The sequence below is a fragment of the Leucopleurus acutus genome (assembly GCF_964270905.1).
Source record: "Leucopleurus acutus genome assembly, chromosome: 9".
NCBI lineage: Eukaryota > Metazoa > Chordata > Mammalia > Artiodactyla > Delphinidae > Leucopleurus > Leucopleurus acutus.
This window is the reverse complement of record NC_139144.1, coordinates 33284097-33304290: the sequence shown is the minus strand read 5'-3', so window position 1 is coordinate 33304290 and position 20194 is coordinate 33284097. Positions and strand designations below refer to the sequence as shown.

General features: G+C 37.0%; 1 protein-coding gene across 5 annotated transcripts in view; it reads right to left on the bottom strand.

The window, feature by feature from the left end:
* The window catches only part of RUNDC3B (RUN domain containing 3B), a gene marked incomplete at its 5' end in the record, with an annotated part of 145899 nt that overhangs the window by 24017 nt on the left and 101688 nt on the right, over positions 1–20194 (bottom strand). For 3 of the 5 annotated variants that reach the window (XM_082846381.1, XM_082846377.1, XM_082846378.1), the window contains 2 exons: positions 107–253; positions 15367–15524. In XM_082846381.1, coding sequence (XP_082702507.1) covers positions 107–253; positions 15367–15524 — 305 coding nt within the window. The remainder of the gene's footprint in view (positions 1–106; positions 254–15366; positions 15525–20194) is intronic. The other 2 variants (XM_082846379.1, XM_082846380.1) reach the window with 1 other exon arrangement.

The window sequence follows — 20194 nt, the reverse complement described above, 5'->3', positions numbered from 1 at the left end:
AGCTAATAACGAAATCAGAAAGAAGAATGAGAAACCAAAGTGGATAGCCATGTGTTTGGTACAACTAAGTTCGTAATTAGTTGGAAAAAAAAAGTATCACACTTACTCATACCACTGTTTATTGTGTTTTCGGTAAAGCAACGTATCCAAGGCAACAGCATTGACATCCAGAGCTCCTGGGGAAGGCCACTGGTTGGTGAGGTGGGCAGTTAACTCTTGTCTTGATCTTAAATCATTATTCTTTAGCACAGTCCTGTGAATATTAAGATGGTGAGTGCTTTTGTCTTCACTGTTCTGCATTGGCACAGGAACCTGATAATGGTATCAACTTAGGCCCCCAAATTCACCTTTTTAAAATGGTATGTTAACAGAATGTGACCAGAACTACAGGAAGGCTAGTTGGGGCTATGACTGTTTCGTCTCCTGCAATATGTATTTTTCATTCTTTCTCTACTGCTACAATAAATCACTACCTGTGAAATTCAGACTTCCTATCTTTTCCCCAGAGATATTACTAAAGGACTAAGGGACTCAAGATGCATTTTACATCTTAACTAAAAAACAATGGTGATATCTTAGAGTTACAGGTGATCAGACGCCAGTTAAAATACAAAAGAGAGTAAAGAGTCCACGTGTATGATTCTCTAGCTTCAAAATTCACAATCTGTTGAAGTAATTTAACTCAGTAAACAAACAAAAACAATTAAAATGAATAAAAATAAAACTAATACAGAAAAATATAAAATAAAAAATCCATGAGGTTCCTGTAATTGTTTTTGATAAAAGTGACTACTAATAAATCTTCATGAACATAATTATATCAATGACAATTACATTGAACAATATAATCTACTGGAAATATTTCAACCACAGAACGAAGTCATTATAACAACTCACGGTTTACTTCCATTTTTGTAGAGCTGTTACTCGTCAGTAACAAGTTGCAAAAGAACTAGCTTTCTCCCGAGATTTCAATTTCACAAACCAACTGTCACAAGACTAATTCAACATTTGAACTGGTAGTTCGTTTAAAAGCATAATTCTGTTTGGAAAGCTCTTATTCTACCTCTAAAATGCCTTAAAATACCACCTAGGCAACCTGCATTCTCAAACAGGAGTCCATGACTTTAGCGTTCCAAGGTCCTGACCCACCAGCTCAGAAGCAGGAAGTAAAACGTGCCTGCCACTAACTTTCAGAGACCATAGTCTTGTCGTGGGTGGCAGAGGGTCAGTGGTGCGCTAACAAGACGCTCCTACACTGGAGAAAATCAGCCGGCACAGCACCTCTGGCTATTAACCATGATTGTAATGGAATAATCTCATTTTTTTTAATGTCTCTAGCAAGCTCCATACAAATATTTCTTATTTTATGGAATATCTGTGCGCATTTATAAATATTTGCTCCACTATGTCCATAAAGAAACATTATCTGATGTCAACACTAGATTCTCTCTTACAATGGAATACTAGAAGTGAAATAGGTAGAAATCAGTGAGAATGTCTCCCATCAAGGTATTCCTTCAGGCTAGGTCCAAAAATTTCATTTCACTAGAAAAGGAATGAAAAAATTTTAAAAGGCTTTTAAGGTAATTTAACATGGGTTTTTATGAAAACAGTAAAGAGTGATTAGAAATCTTCTAAGATTGACAGAAAAATAGTATAAAGCAGAAATGGGGATCACTGGCCAGAGAATCTATTATAATAAACTACCATTATTTTGGGTTCTCTTACTAGATTTCTCTCTTTCACATATTCCCTCTTTAGGGTTCCCAGTGAATGTCACTGGAGAACTCAATTCCAATGTCATAACTGGCCTACAGGAAATATTCAGAGCAGAAGGGAAGAAAGGCAAATGTGCATCTGAGGAAACGCCATTGGTAGAACTCAATGATAAGTAAATGAACGATCTTCCACTTCAGAATATATTCTTTCTGGAAAGCGAAAAGTCTTACAGCATATAAAATGGAAAAAGGAACTGAAGTTTCACAAGAGTTTTTACACACTATTTGCCTGTGGAGAATTTTTGCCCTATGACGAATTAAGATACTGCCTTTTTCTATGGGGAGCTGCCTGGTCCTCTGAAACAGGAGATAAGAAATCTCAGCGTAGTGAATAGGCCTAGTTTTCATCCATGCCACACCTGTGTTCCACCGTTTGTGAGGAATGTGGACACAGTAAATCCTGGCACTTGCCTTGCTACTATGAAAAGGAAAGCCTCCTGGAGGATGCTGTGTAAGGCAGGCCTTTTCTCTCACCACTCCAGTACACTAGGGGGCAGGCAAGTGAATTAAGTTAGGTTGAAAACCCCATCCCTGAATTTTGAATCTTGACGTGAGTCCATTTAGAGTGATAAATAGACGAAGCAGTTTATTTGTTCTAGCAGTGAGGTCCTGACCAAAATGGACCAGCAAAGAGATATTCCTGATGTTCCTACTTCCCAACCCTCTGAAGTAGCTCAGCCTACCTCTCTCCAGGCCTACTTTCCCAGTATCTTACCCATTCCATGAGTTATTGATATCAATCTAATGAATTCCATTTGTGCTTTAAGAGTTGGTTGCGACAGCTTGCAATCAAAGAATCCCATTACTTACCTTAGAACAAGCAAAACGTACCAAGTTAACTTCAAGACCTACTCAACGGTAATCCAACTGATGTTAATATACGAAGAATGAGGAAATTTCTCACTTGGCCAAGTTTTAAAATAGGTTCATCTTAAATTACTCAACAATTACTGTTATTTCATAGTGCAAAATCAGGGGCAATTAAAGGTGAAACTATGTGATAATTAGCATTTAACTAATTAAAACTCTAACCAATGCTAACATTACTGAGCTAATCTAAAAACTAAATCATTCCATATGAGACAGATACTACTTGTCGCTTATGTCTATAAGTCAATTTAACATTCTCTCATTAAGGTAATAATTCTACAGAAAAATACACTAAGGGGAAATTGTTTAATTTACTAAGAAAGTAGAAATCATATATGTATTCCAGCTAATTTTAAGAACTTTCCTGTAGTATCTACCTCTAAACTGGGAGACAGTCAGCTATTTTCTCTTTAGATTCTCAGTAGGAATTTGGCCACGCACACACACACACACACACACACACACACACACACACACACACACAAATATAATTCAATCTTTTCCTCCCCAGCTTTACTGAGGTATAACTGACAATTTAAAATGTATACATTTAAAGTGTACAACTTGATGATTTGATATACAATGTGAAATAATAACCACACTCAAGCTAATTGACACATCCAACACCTCACATAGTTAACCTCTTTTTTGTGTGATGAGAACACTTATCTACCCTCTCAGAAAATTTCAAGTATACAATATTGTTAACTATTGTCACATTGTTATACATTAGATCTCCAGAATTTATTCATCTTGCATAACTGAAACTTTGTACTCCTGAACCATATCTCCCCAACTTCCCCTCTCTCCAGGCCCTGGTAACAATCATTCTATTCTGTTTCTCTGAATTTGACTATTTCAGAGTCCACATATAAGTGGGATCGTGCAGTATTTGTCTTTCTGCATCTAGTCTATTTCACTTAGCATAATGTCATCCATGTTGTCATGAATGACAGGATTTCCTTCATTTTTAAGGCTGAATTATCATCCATTGTGCCTCTATGTGTGTATACAGACACAGGGTCTTTATATATATATTACATATTCTTCATCCGTTCATCCATGGACACATGGACGCTTAAGTCACCTCTACCTCTTGGCTACTGTTAATAATGCTGAAATTAACACAACAATGCAGACATCTCTTCAAGATTCTGAAATAGAGTAGGACCCTGAGGGGTCCTCCTGGGTACAAAAGGCTTTCCGTGTCCCCAGTTTCTTGTTTGTAGAAAAAGGCTTTGTCTCCTAGGCCTTCCCTGAGTTCCAAAGAAGAGATTCAAGCAATTGTTAATTAGGGAAGTGAGGGAATGCAGAAACAAAGGAAAAGCAGTTGAGAAACAAGAGCTCAGTGATAAAACAGAGTCTGAATTCCTCCTCGAGGCATATACAAAACAATCTGACACAGATCTTTGAGCTGTTCTGTAGGAACTAAGACCCCGCCCCGCCACCCAGGTGGAGGATGGTGACTACAGGCTGGGCACAAGCACGGGACCCCAGACTGGGTGGAACAAGAAGGCTGATGATTAAGATTCCTGAAACACCACCCTGTTACCTCACCACTAACCAATCAGAAAAAAGTCAAGTCCCCTGCAACCCTCATCCCAAATGTTGCCTTTAAAAACGTTATGCCCTGGCCAGCTGGTAAGATGGATCTGAGACAAACCTTTGTCTCCCCATCTTTTCAGCACGCTTTTCGATCAATAAACCTTCCTCTGCTCCAAACTCCAACTTTTCAGTTTGTTTGGCCTCACTGTGCGTGGGGCACATGAACTTGGGTTTGACAACAACCCTAACTTCCCTTCCTCTGGATAAATACTCAGAAGTGGGATTGATGGATCATACGATAGTTCTATTAATTTTCTGAGGAAGCTCCATACTGTTTTCCGAAGAGGCTGCACCAATTTACATTCTCACAACATTGTCCAAGGATTCCCTTTTTTCTACATCCTTGCGAACACTTATCATCTATCGTCTTTCTGCTAACAGAAATTCTCACAGGTGTGAGGTAGTATCTCATTGTAATTGTAATTTGCACTTCCCTGATGATTAGCGAAGTTGAGCATCTTTCCATGTACCTGTTGGTCATCTGTATGTCTTCTTTGGAGAAATGTCTATTCAAGTCTTTTGCTCATTTTTTAATTGGTTGGTTTGTTTGTTCCTATTGAGTTGTACGAGTTCCTTATATATTTTGGATATTAACTCTGTAAGGGAGCAATGTTTGCCACCCCAAAATACATCTCTTTGGCATAAGAATTAATTTAGAATGATTGTTTTTAAGAAAAAGAAGACTCAGAAGTCTTTATTTTTACCATCCCCTTAGCTACCTAAAGAATTTAGATAATGGGTCTGGTTCCAGGAATAGAGCTATCACCAAAGACACCTTCAAAGAATACGGGCTAGGTGTGGTAAGGGAGAGATCAGAGTCTACTCTGCGTCTCACTATCTGCATGGTCAAGCAAACATTTGTTTACCAAACATTTACTTTCTCATCTCCATGTAAATTTCATCCCTCCACTCTGAAGTCCCAAACCACTACTTCCAACATCCTACCCTCTTTTGTCTTTAGCTGAAGATGGTATTTAAGGTGAGGGTTTCAGCCAGAGCACCCTAGCTTCAAAAACTAGATCTTCCATTCTTTTGAGCCCTCAATATTACATTCATTATTTTAATGAAAGACAAAAAGATGAAATTTCCACAGTTTGGTCTCTTTCCTTCCTTTCAGAGATTAGGCTCAAGTCTACTGCTACTTACAAGCTCTTTTAAAAGATGTAGAATCCCGTATGTATAACTGATTCACTTTGTTATAATGCAGAAACTAACACACCACTGTAAAGCAATTATACCCCAATAAAGATGTTAAACAAAAAAAAGATGTAGCAGTGCTACATCTTTTTTGAGAGCAGTGCTTAGTCAATTCTCTATATTTTGAGAGCAGTGCTTAGTCAATTCAAAGCTGTCCATATTATTCTGTTCACTTACTCGATTCTTTATCCTGTGTCTCCAAACTTGAGGGTTATCCTCTCTCCCTCACTTTGCTCCTTTCCCACCTACCTCAGATGCTGTGCTGATGCTCATGATGAAGCTTTACTTTCAGCCTCTAGAGATACATAAGGCATATAGCCCTTGGCACTTAGCATTTAATATCTGTGACTCCACGTGCTCCTAAGTAATCCCAAAGGTCCATGGCATGAGGCAATTTTCAATTTTGATGAGTCAATACGTTGGACGCCGATGGCTACAAGGCAAGTTCTGAGAGCGAGTCTGGCAAATGCCCAACACCCCTGCTGCACACCTTTGTTACTTTCCACGTACTATTTATTCCCTGATGTACTGTAATTCTCAGGATATAGTCCAGTACTATTTGTGACAGGGCACACTGAGAAAATCTTAGGCTACAACCTTCATGAAAATAAAGGACCTAATCTAGCAGGACTACAGGAGTGCAAAATTTTATGCTCATGAGCATAATATTGAGAATCATAATGAGAATAATGAGAATGAGGTAAAGAGCACTGAAGTTCCAGAAAGGGAAAGCCACCGAACACCAGGTGTTGATACACTCCACCCCTCACTCTCCTAGGAACACAGGGTAAGAGAGTTACGGCCTCCAAGCCTCTCTTGACGACCCTGGAAGAGGAAGAGGACCACCACTCAGGCACTATTTGTTTACTGTCGGTGTTGGTGGCTGCCGTCCACTCAGTGTAAACTCTATGAGGGCAGGGACTTTGTTTTATTCACTCCTGAATCACCGGCACCTAGAACAGGGCCTGGCTCTTCATGGCATTCTCAATATTTATTCGTCAAATGAATGAATAAAGGCCAGAGAAGTTACAAAAGCAATTTAGCACCAAAAGAAATAATGAGAGTTACTTTTTTTTTTTTTTTGGCTGTGCCACACAGCATGTGGGATCTTAGTTCCCTGACCAGGGATCAAAATTGTGCCCCCTACAGTGGAAGCATGGAGTCTTAACCACTGGACCACCAGGGAGGTCCCTACTCTTCTTAATTTAAAGTTTACCAGAATTGGAAAATGCTCATATAGCTTGTGAATATCCTAATTTCTTCATAATTTTAATAGAAAAATTTCTTTGGGACTTCCCTGGTGGTCCAGTGGTTAAGAATCCACCTTCCAATGCAGGGGATGCGGGTTCAATCCCTGGCTGGGAACTAAGATCCTACATGCCTCAACTAGAGAAGCCCAAGCGCTGCAACTAGAGAAGCCCGCACGCCGCAATGAAGACCCAACGCAGCCAAATAAACATTTTTAAAAAATAAATCTTTGTGTTTTGTTTTCTGTTAATTTTAGACACAGCCATGGGATAAAGACTCACTTTGTATCACTTTACAATTATTTCCCTTCAAATAAAACATTTTGAAAGAAGAAGCCTAAAAAGGAGCCACATGCCCAAAAATTTTAAATTATTTACCTATGAAGTATTCTTGCCCAAAAAGTTAACCCCAAATCAAAGTCTCTTAAATGCTTTTCAACCTTGTTTACACTTAAAAAAAAATTGAAGTATAGCTGATTTACAATAGTATACTAATTTCAAGTATATAGTGTAGTTATTCGATATTTTATGAATTATACTCCACTTAAAATTATTATAAAATGTTGGCTATATTCCCTGTGCTATAAATTACATCCTTGTATCTTATTTATTTTATCCTGGTTGCACTTTAGACCTTAACTTGACAGTATCTTTTGAAAAGAAAGAAACATTAATGAGTAATTTATTTATTTTATTTTTTTTTAAATTATTTTATTTGTTTATTTTTGACTGTGCTGGGTCTTCGTTGCTGCGCGCGGGCTTTCTCTAGTTGTGGCAAGCCGGCTCTACTCTTTGTTGCGGCGCACGGGCTTCTCATTGCGGTGGCCTCTCTTGTTGCGGAGCATGGGCTCTAGGTGCGCGGGCTTCAGTAGTTGTGGTGCGTGGGCTCAGTGGTTGTGGCTCGTGGGCTCTAGAGCGCAGGCTCAGTAGTTGTGGCGCATGGGCTTAGTTGCTCCGTGGCATGTGGGATCTTCCCGGACCAGGGCTCGATCGCGGATTCTTAACCACTACGCTACCGGGAAAGCCCTAATGAGTAATTTAGAACCTCGAAAAACACTCAAATGCCTCCTTTTCTTTCTTTCTTTTTTTGGCTGTGCTGTGTGGCTTGTGGCATCTTAGTTCCCCGGCCAGAGACTGAACCCAGGCCCCCAACGCAGACTCCTAACCACTGGATCACCAGGGAATTCCCTCAAATGCTTCCTTTTCCCTCTCATTTTAAAATATAAGATAAACCCTGGATCCTTAGAGGAATGGATGATTGCAGGACAGGAAATATAGAAGATGAGCCTGGGATATCTTGTACCAGAAAGCAAGAAAATTAGCGAAGACAAATGTGTCATGTCAGAAGGACACAGGAATGAATATAAAGGCATTTCCATTAGTCAAAGATAGGACAATTGGAGCATCAAAAAGAAAAATAAATTTATGGGACAGAAATACCCTGAATATAGGCATTTCTGCTATAGTGCAGAAACAAAACAAAACAGCGTTCTGCAATTACACACTGAAAATAGCTGGCCTTATGGGGAGAACAGGGTTAGGGGCTGACAACTCCAAGTCTATTCAACCTTCCAACTACAACACTAAGAAAAACTGTGACAAACCTAACAAAACTTCAAACCCAATTTAAAATATCTGTTAAATTCCTATTAATTAAAGAAATATTACAATAACTTTACAACGACAACAGCTTTAACAACAACAAAAAAGTAAAAGCCATTTGATGGAAGAGGGTGCAAGGAAGGGTCAAGGCTGCTGAGGCTGAGGTTTGCCATGGGGGCAAGGACAACTACAGAACAAGCACCTCCAAGTTCTAGCTCAACTGAGCTAGAGGAAAGCACGGTGAGAGAGTATTATGTACAGTGAGAGAGTGCCATCTGTTGGTGGCCTGCAGTATTTGCCTGTATTAATGTATTCTGCATTCTGCTGGTGTTTTATTTATTTATTTATTTATTTAGGCTGCGCCAGGTCTTAGGTGTGGCGTGCGGGATCTTTAGTTGCACACTGCGGGCTTCTTAATTGTGGCATGTGGACTCTTAGTTGCAGCGTGCATGTAGGATCTAGCTCCCAGACCAGGGATCGAACCCGGGCCTGCTGTGTTGGGAGCTTGGAGTCTTACCCACCAGGTAAGTCCCTGCTGGTGTTACTTTTTTGAGAAATGTTAACCTCTAGGAAAAAATGAATTATGAATCAAGGCGATTTCTTTGCTATACTAACATCATCCCCTTACTTATGAACCTTGTATGCGCTAATTCACATTATAGAAGAGATTATATGTAACAAGTTCATAATCTCAGAAGAGAGAAAGCAAAGCAAAATCTTCACTTCATTAGGAGCTAAGTAGGACATCAGCATCTTACTTTGAAAATTAATAATACCCTGTAAGAACTGTCATGGTAACCACCAAATAGCCCTAATAAGGAAACGTTCTTTATAGATGATTCTAGCCTTTAAGCACGGGGGGAATAACAATTAGGAAATCACCATTTTACAAATCCTGATGAACCAACTGCTCCAAGTAATGCTTATCCATGGTCAAGCCATTAGATGAAAGGCTGATGAGAACTTACACAAAGGAGAAATACAGCTGTAACCACCTAAATCCACTGTCCTATTTTAAGATCAATAAAAGTGGGACAACTTGTCTGCTTCCCAATAGGAAGTACTGAGCACTACCTATAAAATATTCTTGTCATAAAATTAAACTCAAATTTAGCCCAGCACCTCAGAGCAGTGGTTTTCAATGCTGACTGGACATCAGGAACACCTGGGAAGCTTTTTAAACACTTGTACACTTGCCTGGGTCCCACCTTTCACAAATTAAATGAACATCTCTTGAGGCAAGGCTCAGGCAGGCATCCTCATTTTTCAAAATATACTTTTAAAAGGCTCCCTGAAGGATTCTAAATGTGCAACCAAGATTGAGAACTACTAATCCAGAGTTAAGAGGATATACTTTACAGAACAAACAGTACAAAGCAGTGATTTCTCAAACTTTAATGTGTCAATTAATCCCCTGAGGATCTTATTAAATACAGATTCTGATTCCACAGGTCTGGGGAGGGGCCTGAGAAGCTGCTCCCAGATGATGCAAATGTAGCCAGTCCACTTTGAGAAGAGAGGATATAGTACAGAGAATACAGCTGTCCAACACCAGTTAAGAAGAGTCACATATGGAATTTAAAATTTTCTAGTAGCCACCTTAAAAAGCAGGTGAAATTAATTTTAATGATGCACTTATTTAACCCAATACATCCCAAACATTAGCATTTCAAATAGGTAGTCAATATAAAAAGTTACTAACGAGACATTTTACATTCTTTATTTCACACTATCCGGTGTGGATTTTATACTTACAGCATATCTTAGCTCAGACTAGCCACATTTCAAGTGCTCAACAGTCACATGTGGCTAATGGCTACATACTGGGAGGCATAGGCATATAAGAACAAGGTAAATAAACCACAAAGAACTAATCCAGAATGCTGGACGTTATGCAGGAAAAGTCTGCAAATAGACAATGACAGGAAAAGTAAAAGTGGGGAAAACTGTTCTAAATTAAGAGGCTTATGAGACATAACTATACGTAAAGTATGAGTGAATCCTGATTTGAAAAAGATCAACTACAAAAAAGTTTCCTTTAAAACAATTACGGAAACTTGGTATGAAAGCACATTCGATGATAAAAACAATTGTCCCTAATTTTATCAGGTGTGATTATGAAATTATGTGAGAAAGTATCCATAGTTTTTACAGATGTACAATGAAGTACATAGGAATCAAAGGGCATGATTGCTTCAAAATCATTCAGCAAAAAGTGAAAAAGAAAAAAGACAAGTAAAGCAAATGTGACAAATTCTGTTCAATCTGGGTGACGGGCAATCAGGGGTTTATTCTACAATTCTTTCTTTTGTGGATACTTGAAAATTTCTTTTTTTTTATTTTATAAATTTAGTTATTTTTGATTTATTTTTGGCTGCATTGGGTCTTCAGTGAGAGGGGGCTACTCTTGGTTGTGGTGCATGTGCTTCTCATTGTGGTGGCTTCTCGTGTTGCAGAGCATGGGCTCGTGGCACGTGGGCTCTGTAGTTGTGGCCTGCGGGCTCTAGAGCACAGGCTCGGTAATTGTGGTGCAGGGGCTTAGCTGCTCCGCCGCATGTGGGATCTTCCTGTACCAGGGCTCGAACCCATGTCCCCTGCATTGGCAGGGGGACTCTTAACCACTGCCCCACCAGGGAAGTCCCTTGAAAATTTCTTAATAAAAAATTAAAAATATAATAATAGCTTCAGAATTTAAATGCTAATTATAATTTTATAAGTATTAAATGCTAAATAACAGAAATAACTAAACAAAACAATATTTATATGTTAATAGTGATACTGTCTTATTTATAAATTGTAATTTAGGGATGCTTCCCTTTTTCATGTACTCAATGTAAAACATTTGCCAAATAAAATGAGTCACTTCTCCATGAAATTTGTAGGGCAGTTCCAACTGTTGTAGGCCCCTGGCCCAGATATAAGGACATCTGCTCAGATATAAGAGACTCTGCCAGCACTTTTAATCTAACATCAGGACTATAAAGGCAATGGAATGCCATTCATATCAAATAAGTACCCCTTTCCTGTTGTAATATATAATTTCTTACTAATACCAAGAAAATACAATAGAAATGGTTCTACCTATCTGGTACCTGGCCTTTTTCTCTTCTGGATGCATTTTCTTGACTTTTCTGTTCTTATATGGATAATAGAGTATGTAATATATATTAGCATGATTGTAATTTACTATTTTAATAACTGTTACCTGCCAAAAATATATATGACCAGCAACTGACATGATCTGTCCATTATTAACTGGGCTATGATGACATCACTGCATTCTCCTGTTAGAATCCATACCACTCATCCTAAAATTTGTGAACCAGGATGCCACAGCATCCTTGGCTTCTGGTTTGCAGGCCAACAGATCAAACCATCACTACTCACCATGAACTACACCAAATTGGCTGTTGAACTATAACAATGGCTTAGTTTTAGCAATGCATGATTCTTCACTCTACTATTTAGACTCTTCAGTCCCTTCTCTAGGGAGCCCTGTAAGACATTTTACTATTCCTATTCTTCAAATCATGAATAGAAAAATTTCATCAACTAAATATAAAAGACTCCCTATTACACATTTTATTGGTATTAATCATGACAAAGAATTTAGCTTTTGCATACTGTTCTGAAGCTGTCTATTCTTGAGGTCTGCAATCAGTGTTTTACAAAGAATCTTTTGTACAGTAGAACATCTATCTGAAGGTCTATCACAGATCCATAATATTATTATAAATATTAATCCAACTACCATTTAGAAACTAGATCTCAAAAGTGATACTCAGGAATAATACAATCAAGTCCAAATTCATTGTCTGGGCATGATAAGGTGAAGCATTTTAAACTCACTATTTATCCGAGTGAATTTATCAAGGAGATCTTAAGGTTTCTGTAAGCCAAAACAGGCTAATAATCTTGACTACCTTCTTTGTCCTACCTGTGTTAAACATGATACCACTTAATACTCATAATAATCCACAAGGTGAATATTATCTCAGTTTTACAAATAAGGAAACAGAGGCTCCAAGATATTAATCAAGATTGAGCTCATATTAGGCAAGGACAGAGCCAGTATCTGAACAGTCCTGATTTGCAAGAAAGCTTTGGGATACTCCTCTACCATATCACACTGTGCACTCTACTGCCAAAACTACAAGATGTTCAGATTTTACGAGTATTCAAAGACATTATTAAAGCATACTTTAACAGTAATTCAACAACACAGATAACCGTTGAGAAATATATAAAAAGCTAAGTGACAAATTATTTAAATCACCCAGGAAAAGCTAATCAACATAATGTAGAAGCAAATACTTCATGCTTCATATTCTATTTAATGCTCCTTTTCTGACCTTTTTCTTTATACATTATACATTTTAATCTTCTCAAGGCCACTTTTATCTCCTCTGGATTAACAAAGGGAACTTCAGTACCCAACTTTGACTGCAGGCCTTCCTAACTGTTGGTAAAAAAAATATCAGGAAGGAAAAAATGTCCACTCTCTCCCTATAGTTTCAAGGTGCCCAGAGATTATCTGCACCTTAAATATGATTCTGATAACGAAGTAAATCGTAAACATTCTGGAAGGCATGTATCTTACTCTTCCATTAAATATTCTTGTAATGGTTTTTGTACAAAGGAACCTTGTAAGACACCAATTTACAACCTAGCCAGCGATTGTAGCCATGGTATGTGAAAATAAATCTTTAACCTCTAAACTCAATAGTCTAATTCTCATCAGTGGCCTTAATTTTTTATTTTTTGCTCTATTAACTTAAAGAGATTAAAAATAACTCTAAGGTTTCTTTGCAAAATCAGGAAGGTCAACGACACTTCTATCACAAAAGTAAGATAAAACCATAACTCGTAGATTCTTTTTCAAGCTAAAAAGTTTGAGACTGTTTCCTTTAAATTATCAGAAGCAAAATAAATGTGATACAGGCAGATTTAATTCTTCAAATGAAAATATCTCTGTGATGAAATAAAAACCGACTACATAATTATTTATAAGTTAAAAGCATTTAGACAAACTACCAGTATTATTTGCAAAAGAAAAATTATTTTCTTAATCTTTTAATTGTAAAGAAATAACCAGAAATCTCTACTGTTTGCTTCATAATATTCTTCTCTCTGCTTAGTAGTGAGGGGCTACGGGAGGTATTAATCTGCCCCTCAGTGACTGATACCCCATACGACACACTCTCTTTAAAATATTAGAAAAATGGGACTTCCCTGGTGATGCAGTGGTTAAGAATCTGCCTGCCAATGCAGGGAGCACGGGTTCGATCCCTGGTCGAGGAAGATCCCACATGCCACAGAGCAACTTAAGCCCATGCGCCACAACTGCTGAGCCTGTGCTCTAGAGCCCGGGTCCACAACTACTGAACCTGCGTGCCTAGAGCCCATGCTCTGCAACAAGAGAAGCCACTGCGATGAGAAGCCCATGCACCACAACGAAGAGTAGCCCCCGCTCGCCATAAATAGAGAAAGCCCACATGCAGCCACAAAGACCCAATGCAGCCAAAAAATAAAATTAAATTAAAAATACGTTTAAAAAATTAGAAAAAAAGTAAAAAACAATATGCGAACATAATTCTTTTTATCAAGATACAAATTCCCAGAAAACATTTAATTTTTATGCTCCTTAATAAAACTTTACTTTAAAAAAATCATTTTTTATGCTTTTAGTCTCAAAGTATCTCCTTGCAAATTACTTGTTAATTACAAAAGGAACAACAGTAACTATACAGAAGAGAAAAACACCTTAACCAAATGACTAAAATTAACATCACTAATAAACGGCCAACAGACTTCATTGACCTCTGCATGTGATATCCTGAGGACACACTGCTTACGCTGTATTCCAGCCACAAATGGATAAGCTCATTCTAATCACAAGGAAAAGCAAACAAACTCAAATTGACCGATAGTCTATAAAATTACTAGCCTGCATTCTCAGAAATAACAATCTGATGTGAGACAATCACTGAAAAACTATTCTAAGTTAAGAGTGACTAAAGAGAATGACAGCCAAATGCAAGATGTGATCCTGGATTGGATCCTGTACCAAAAAAGCAAAAGCAATAAGAAACATTACTTGGACAATTGATGAAAGTGAAATATGAGTTACAGGTAAAAGAAGTATTTTACTGATTTAAATTTCTTAAAATGAGAGCCGAAGTGTGGGTATTTAAGATAATGCCATTGTTCTTAGGAAAAACACACTGAAGTACTAAGGGGTAAAGAGATAATGATGTATGCAACCTCTCAGGTAGTTCAAAAAATAATGTTTGTATATACAAGCAGAGGGAGAGAATTATGACATGTGGAAAATGCTGAAAATTGGTGAATCTAAGAAGGGGCATGTGGGAATTATTTTGTACTATCCTTGCAACTTTTCTGAAAGTTTGAAATTATTTCAAAGTAAAAAATTTAAAAGTCATCCTTAAGATTAAGTAAATATTAATATGAGAAGATTTTCACCATAAACAACTAATTGATAAAATTAAGTTTGACAAAATGGTATGGTTAGTGCAAGTGATTTGAACAGTGATAAGTTAAGGAGCTGTACCAGAATGTAGATCAATACACAGTTTTCTTCATCAAAAAAAGTCTTGCTATGAAAAAAAGTCAGCTCTACTAAACTGTGCTTAGTGACATCCTGGCACAACCTGGTAACAAACAGTTTCTATAATGGCACTGTACTTAAATAGTACAGTGTACTTCGAATAGATGACCTTATATACCATCTTTTTGCATCAATCAATCAATCACTAAATAAATACTTTAAAAATATGCATGTGCATTTGGAATAATACACACCAAGTTATCGCGTTAACTCTGGATAGCACAACTGAAGGTGATTTTTATTTTCTTCCCATATTTTGTAAAGTTTCTACAGTGACCATGATTACTTTTATAAGAAAAAAGGAAACTTTTTAAAAAGAGTAAGTGAAAAAGAACTAAACAGAAGGCAATCAGACTTCTTGGAACTTGAATCCTATGCCACACATGCCATTTTTCTTAACTTTACTGCCAAAATTTTTCCAAAAGGACTCACTTACAGCTGATCTTGAAGCTCCACAATTATATACTCTAATTGTTCCTTCTCCAATTTATGAGCCAGATCAGAATCTTCCATCCTCTGTAGTAGTATTTTATTCTGAGCGACAGATTCAGACAGCTGGTTCTCTCGAAGTCGTAAGAGTTCTTCAAGATAACCCTGGAAATACAGATCACCAAGATATAGCAAGTGCAAAACTCTAATATGTATCTTGAAGACAAATGCTGAGTAGCTTAAATGTTATTCTTATCTATATTGTAGTGAAACAATTTCAAAGTATCACTGAAGAAACAGGAAAAAAAAGCTTTAATTGAATTAAAAATTTAATATATGTTTTCCATTATTTAAAGCTCTTCTCTAAAGTTCAATAAAATATGTTTGTAATTTAAGGTAAAACTTAGTTAAAACATTATAATTTCTAAGCTCCACAACAGTGATAAACACTCTCAATGCCTCCTAGCTTCAAAATACAGACCTAATTACAGAATGATCAATTATAAAGCTGCCTCTCTGTGATTACTGTTCAAAAACACTTATTAACATTTTAGCATTAACAAATTAGTGGGAAGCAGTATAATGTCTAGGTTAGGCCTGCAGGCTTAGGGATTATATCGTGTCATATTCAGTTCTACTACTTATAAACTAAGTGTCCTTGGGTAAATTACTTAATCTCTCTGTGCCTTATTTTCATCATCTAAAAAACTGGGAACAATAAGGGTACCTAGCTGGGAAGATCAAATGAATTAATACAGTGCTTAGAATACTAGCTGGTACCCTGTATGCAATGTATAATTCCTAGCTATTATTATCAGCAGACACCTAATAGATATGAGACTTTTTGAACAGATCCTCTCTTATCTTTTCACCCATTTATTGTTTCTTTGCCCTTTTGCTCTGCTTTCTGGGAGTCTTCATTGGATTTATCCTCCAAATCCTTATACTAAATTTTTGAACTCAGGGAATCTTATTTTTCATTTCCAGTTTTTTTTGTGTGTTTTCTGACTGTTCCCTTCTCATGGCATCCTATTCTTTTTAGATCAGTGTGCTTTAAAATTCCTCTCAGGATATCAATTAGAATCTTTTTTTCTTAGTGTATTCATTTCTTATCCTTTTCATGTGCCATTAACAAACTGCTTTAGCTATTTTGGCTTCATGATACATGTTAATAGTAACTAACACTGTTCCTGTTACCGAACTTCTTTTTCAGATTTTTTTCCTGACAATTCTCAAATATTTGTTTTTTCCATAATAAAAATCTCAAAAACTAAAGTTAATTTTTACAAATGAAATTTGGTAGGTATACACAGCTTAACAGAAACTATATAAATATGATTATTTATAAACATCAGTAATTAAACAATACTTAAATACCCAGCACCTAGATCAACCACCAATACTTTCAGAGCCCCTATAATGTCTTTCCCTGATCACATCCCCTGCCTCCTTTGCAAAGATAACAGTACCCTGAGATTTGTGTTTATCATCCCCTTGCTTTTCCTTCTAGCATTACCACAAATGTATGTCATCTTAAACAATATATTGGGCTTCCCTGGTGGCGCAGTGGTTGAGAGTCCACCTGCCGATGCAGGGGACATGGGTTCATGCCCCGGTCCGGGAAGATCCCACATGCCGCGGAGCGGCTGGGCCCGTGAGCCAGGGCCACTGAGCCTGAGGGTCCGGAGCCTGTGCTCCGAAATGGAAGAGACCACAACAGTGAGAGGCCCACGTACCACAAACAAAACAAAACAAAACAAAACAAAACAATATATTTAGTTTGGATGGGTTTTATCTATATTCTTTTGAAACTTGCTTTCTCATCTACAGTGATGAGTCTAACTATAGTTCATTCATCCCTCTCAATCGTGGATAGTATTCTGTTGCATGAATACTGCAGCTTATTTATTCACTCTCCTATCAATGGCCATATGGATCATTTTAGATTTTTCTTAATATAAACAATATTCCTGTGAACAGTCAGTTATGAGACACCTGGGACACACATCTGAGAGTTTCTAGGAGACATGACTAGGAGCAGAGTCGCTGGGCCACAGGCCACACATATCTCCACATTTACTAGATAACACCAAATGGTTCGTACTATGGTTTTTATATTAATCACATCCTGTATTAATTCACGTGACTTTACATGAGTATCAAAGTTATACTGACTTCCTAAACTCATTGGAAAATATCCCTTCTTTTCCTATTCTCAAGAACAGTCAGTATAAAATAGGAATTACTGCCTTTTGAACATTTGGTATCATTTACCTCAAAAACCAAACAAGTGTGGTGATTCTGGGGAGAGGAGGGAATAGATTTTAAACTACTTGCTTAATTTTTTCAATGATTATAGGTCTATTAGTTTTGAGAAGTAATATTTATAAAAATTCTTCATCTAAGTTTTCTAAGGTGTTGACATAAAATTGCTAAAATTATTCGTTAATAATTATGGGGGGTCTCCACTGCATTTATAGTTATGCTGCCTATTCTTTTTTTTTTTAATATTTATTTATTTAATTTTGGCAGCATTGGGTCTTAGCTGCGGCACACAGGATCTTTCGTTGCGGCTCGCAGGCTTTGTGTGGTGCGCGGACTCCAGGGTGCACAGGCTCTGTAGTTGTGGCACGCGGGCTCCGGAGCGTGTGGGCTCTGTAGTTGTGGCATGCGGGCTCCAGTGCACGTGGGCTCTGTAGTTGCAGCACACAGGCACTCTAGTTGTGGCGCACGGGTTCAGATGCCCTGTGGCATGTGGGATCTTAGTTCCCCAACCAGGGATTGAACCTGTGTCCCCTGCATTGGAAGGCGGATTCTCAACCACTGGACCACCAGGGAAGTCCCTGTCTATTCTCTTTTAATTCTTAAAATTGTCTATCTGTGCCTTAACTCTTTTAAATTTAATTATGGTTGAGATTTGTATATTTCATTAGTTTTTACAGATAATCAGCTTTTGGTTTTATTAATTCTGTATCTCTATTTCATTAATATCTGCTCTTATTTTTCTTATTTTGAACTGGTTTGTTTTTTTTACTTCTTGGATGCTTAGCTCTTTAATTTTCATTCTTTCTTTTCTAAGATAAGTAATTCTCCAAGCACTGAACAAGTTGCAACTTAGTACCAAGAGTATGCATTGTTTTCATTCCTGTTCATTTCTAAGTATTTCCACATTTCTTTTTTGACCCAAAATTTAGAAGACTTTATTTTTTTAAAATCCCCATCGGTGTACTTCAGGGTGTGGTAAAATTTTTCTATTGAATCTAACTTTATTGCATTGTGATCACTATTACATCATTTCTTTGGCATTTAACGGCATTTGTTCTGTGATCTAGCATAATCCATAAAAATTGAATAGTTGTCCCATGTGTGCTTGAAAAGAAGGTGTGTTCTAATTGTTAGCATTTAACATATTTTAGATTGAGCTTACTAGCTGTGTTGTTCATTACATCCTTACCAATTTTTTGTCTGTTTAATCTGTAATTATTAGGATGTTAAAATTTTCTACTATAATTATGGATTTATCCATTTCTCATGGATATTCTAATAATTTCTATCTCATATTTTTCATGGCTACATTGTTAAATGCATGTAAGTTCAGCACTGTTAAACAACATTCCTGATGAATTGTTCTTTTTTAAAAAGGCAATTCTTTCTTTAGTCTTAATGAGGCTTTTTGCCTTAATGTCTACCTTGAATGATACTGATATAGAATTATTTTGGTTAGTATTTGCCTACTCTATTTTTATACTCCTAGTTTCAACTTTTTTGTGTCCCTCTTTTATGTATGCCTCTTACAGACGGCATATAACTAAAATTAATGATTTAAAACATAAATTTAAGAGTTTGTCTTTTTGTCTCTTAATTTTAAAATTATTATTATTATTTTTTGGCCTCACCATGAGGCTTGTGGATCTTAGTTCCCTAATCAGGGGTTGAACCCGGGCCCTCGGCAGTGAGAGCACAGAGTCCTAACCACTGGACTGCCAGGGAATTCCCAAGAGTTTGTCTTAACTGGCAAGTTTACACCATTTACTTTTATGGTGATGTTGACTCTTTTGGTTATATTGAGATTTATTTCTACCACTTTATTTTGTGTTTTCTTTATACCATCCTTATTTTTTCTCATTTGCTCTTTGCTACTGTGTTAATCAATTTTCCTTATTTCGTTTCTTTCTTATTATTAGTTTAAAAGCTAAATATTCTATTTCTTTTAACTGCAACTTTGGAAACAGGAATACACATTAAAAAATGTGTCTATACTCCTTTACTGTAATACAAAGACCTCAAAAGGCTTTAGCTTCAATCACCCTCTCTCTCTCTTTCTGACACTATTAGATAGTATTTTAGTTCCATTTTACTTCCCAGGGTAGGCTGAAGCCTGAACTAATTGTTAAGCTTCAGATATTTTGTAATTCAGCTGTTAAAACACTGCTATTATAAAAAATTAAATTTTATAAACTTACCATTAAGTAAATTATATCAAAAAACAGAATAACTACAAAATCTATCGTTTCCCAAGTGTTTTACTATATTTTACTATTACAATCTGTACTCTTCAAGTCATTTATATTTACTGTGTCTGTCTGGTAGAAAAACTATATAATGGTGTGCTACTGTGCCTCTCTTCCTGATTCTACATTCAGTGACATCAAATTGGTAGTTTTAAGTTGGCCGTGATGGGAGTATTCATCCCAGAGAAATCAGCAAAGGCTACAAATCAGGGCTTACCTAATTCCTCTGCAAAGCAAGTTGTTAATCATATCCCAGAACAACACTGCCACCCCATAATGGTCACTAATATTGCTGTTGCTGTTTCATGTAGTCAAGGTTTATTT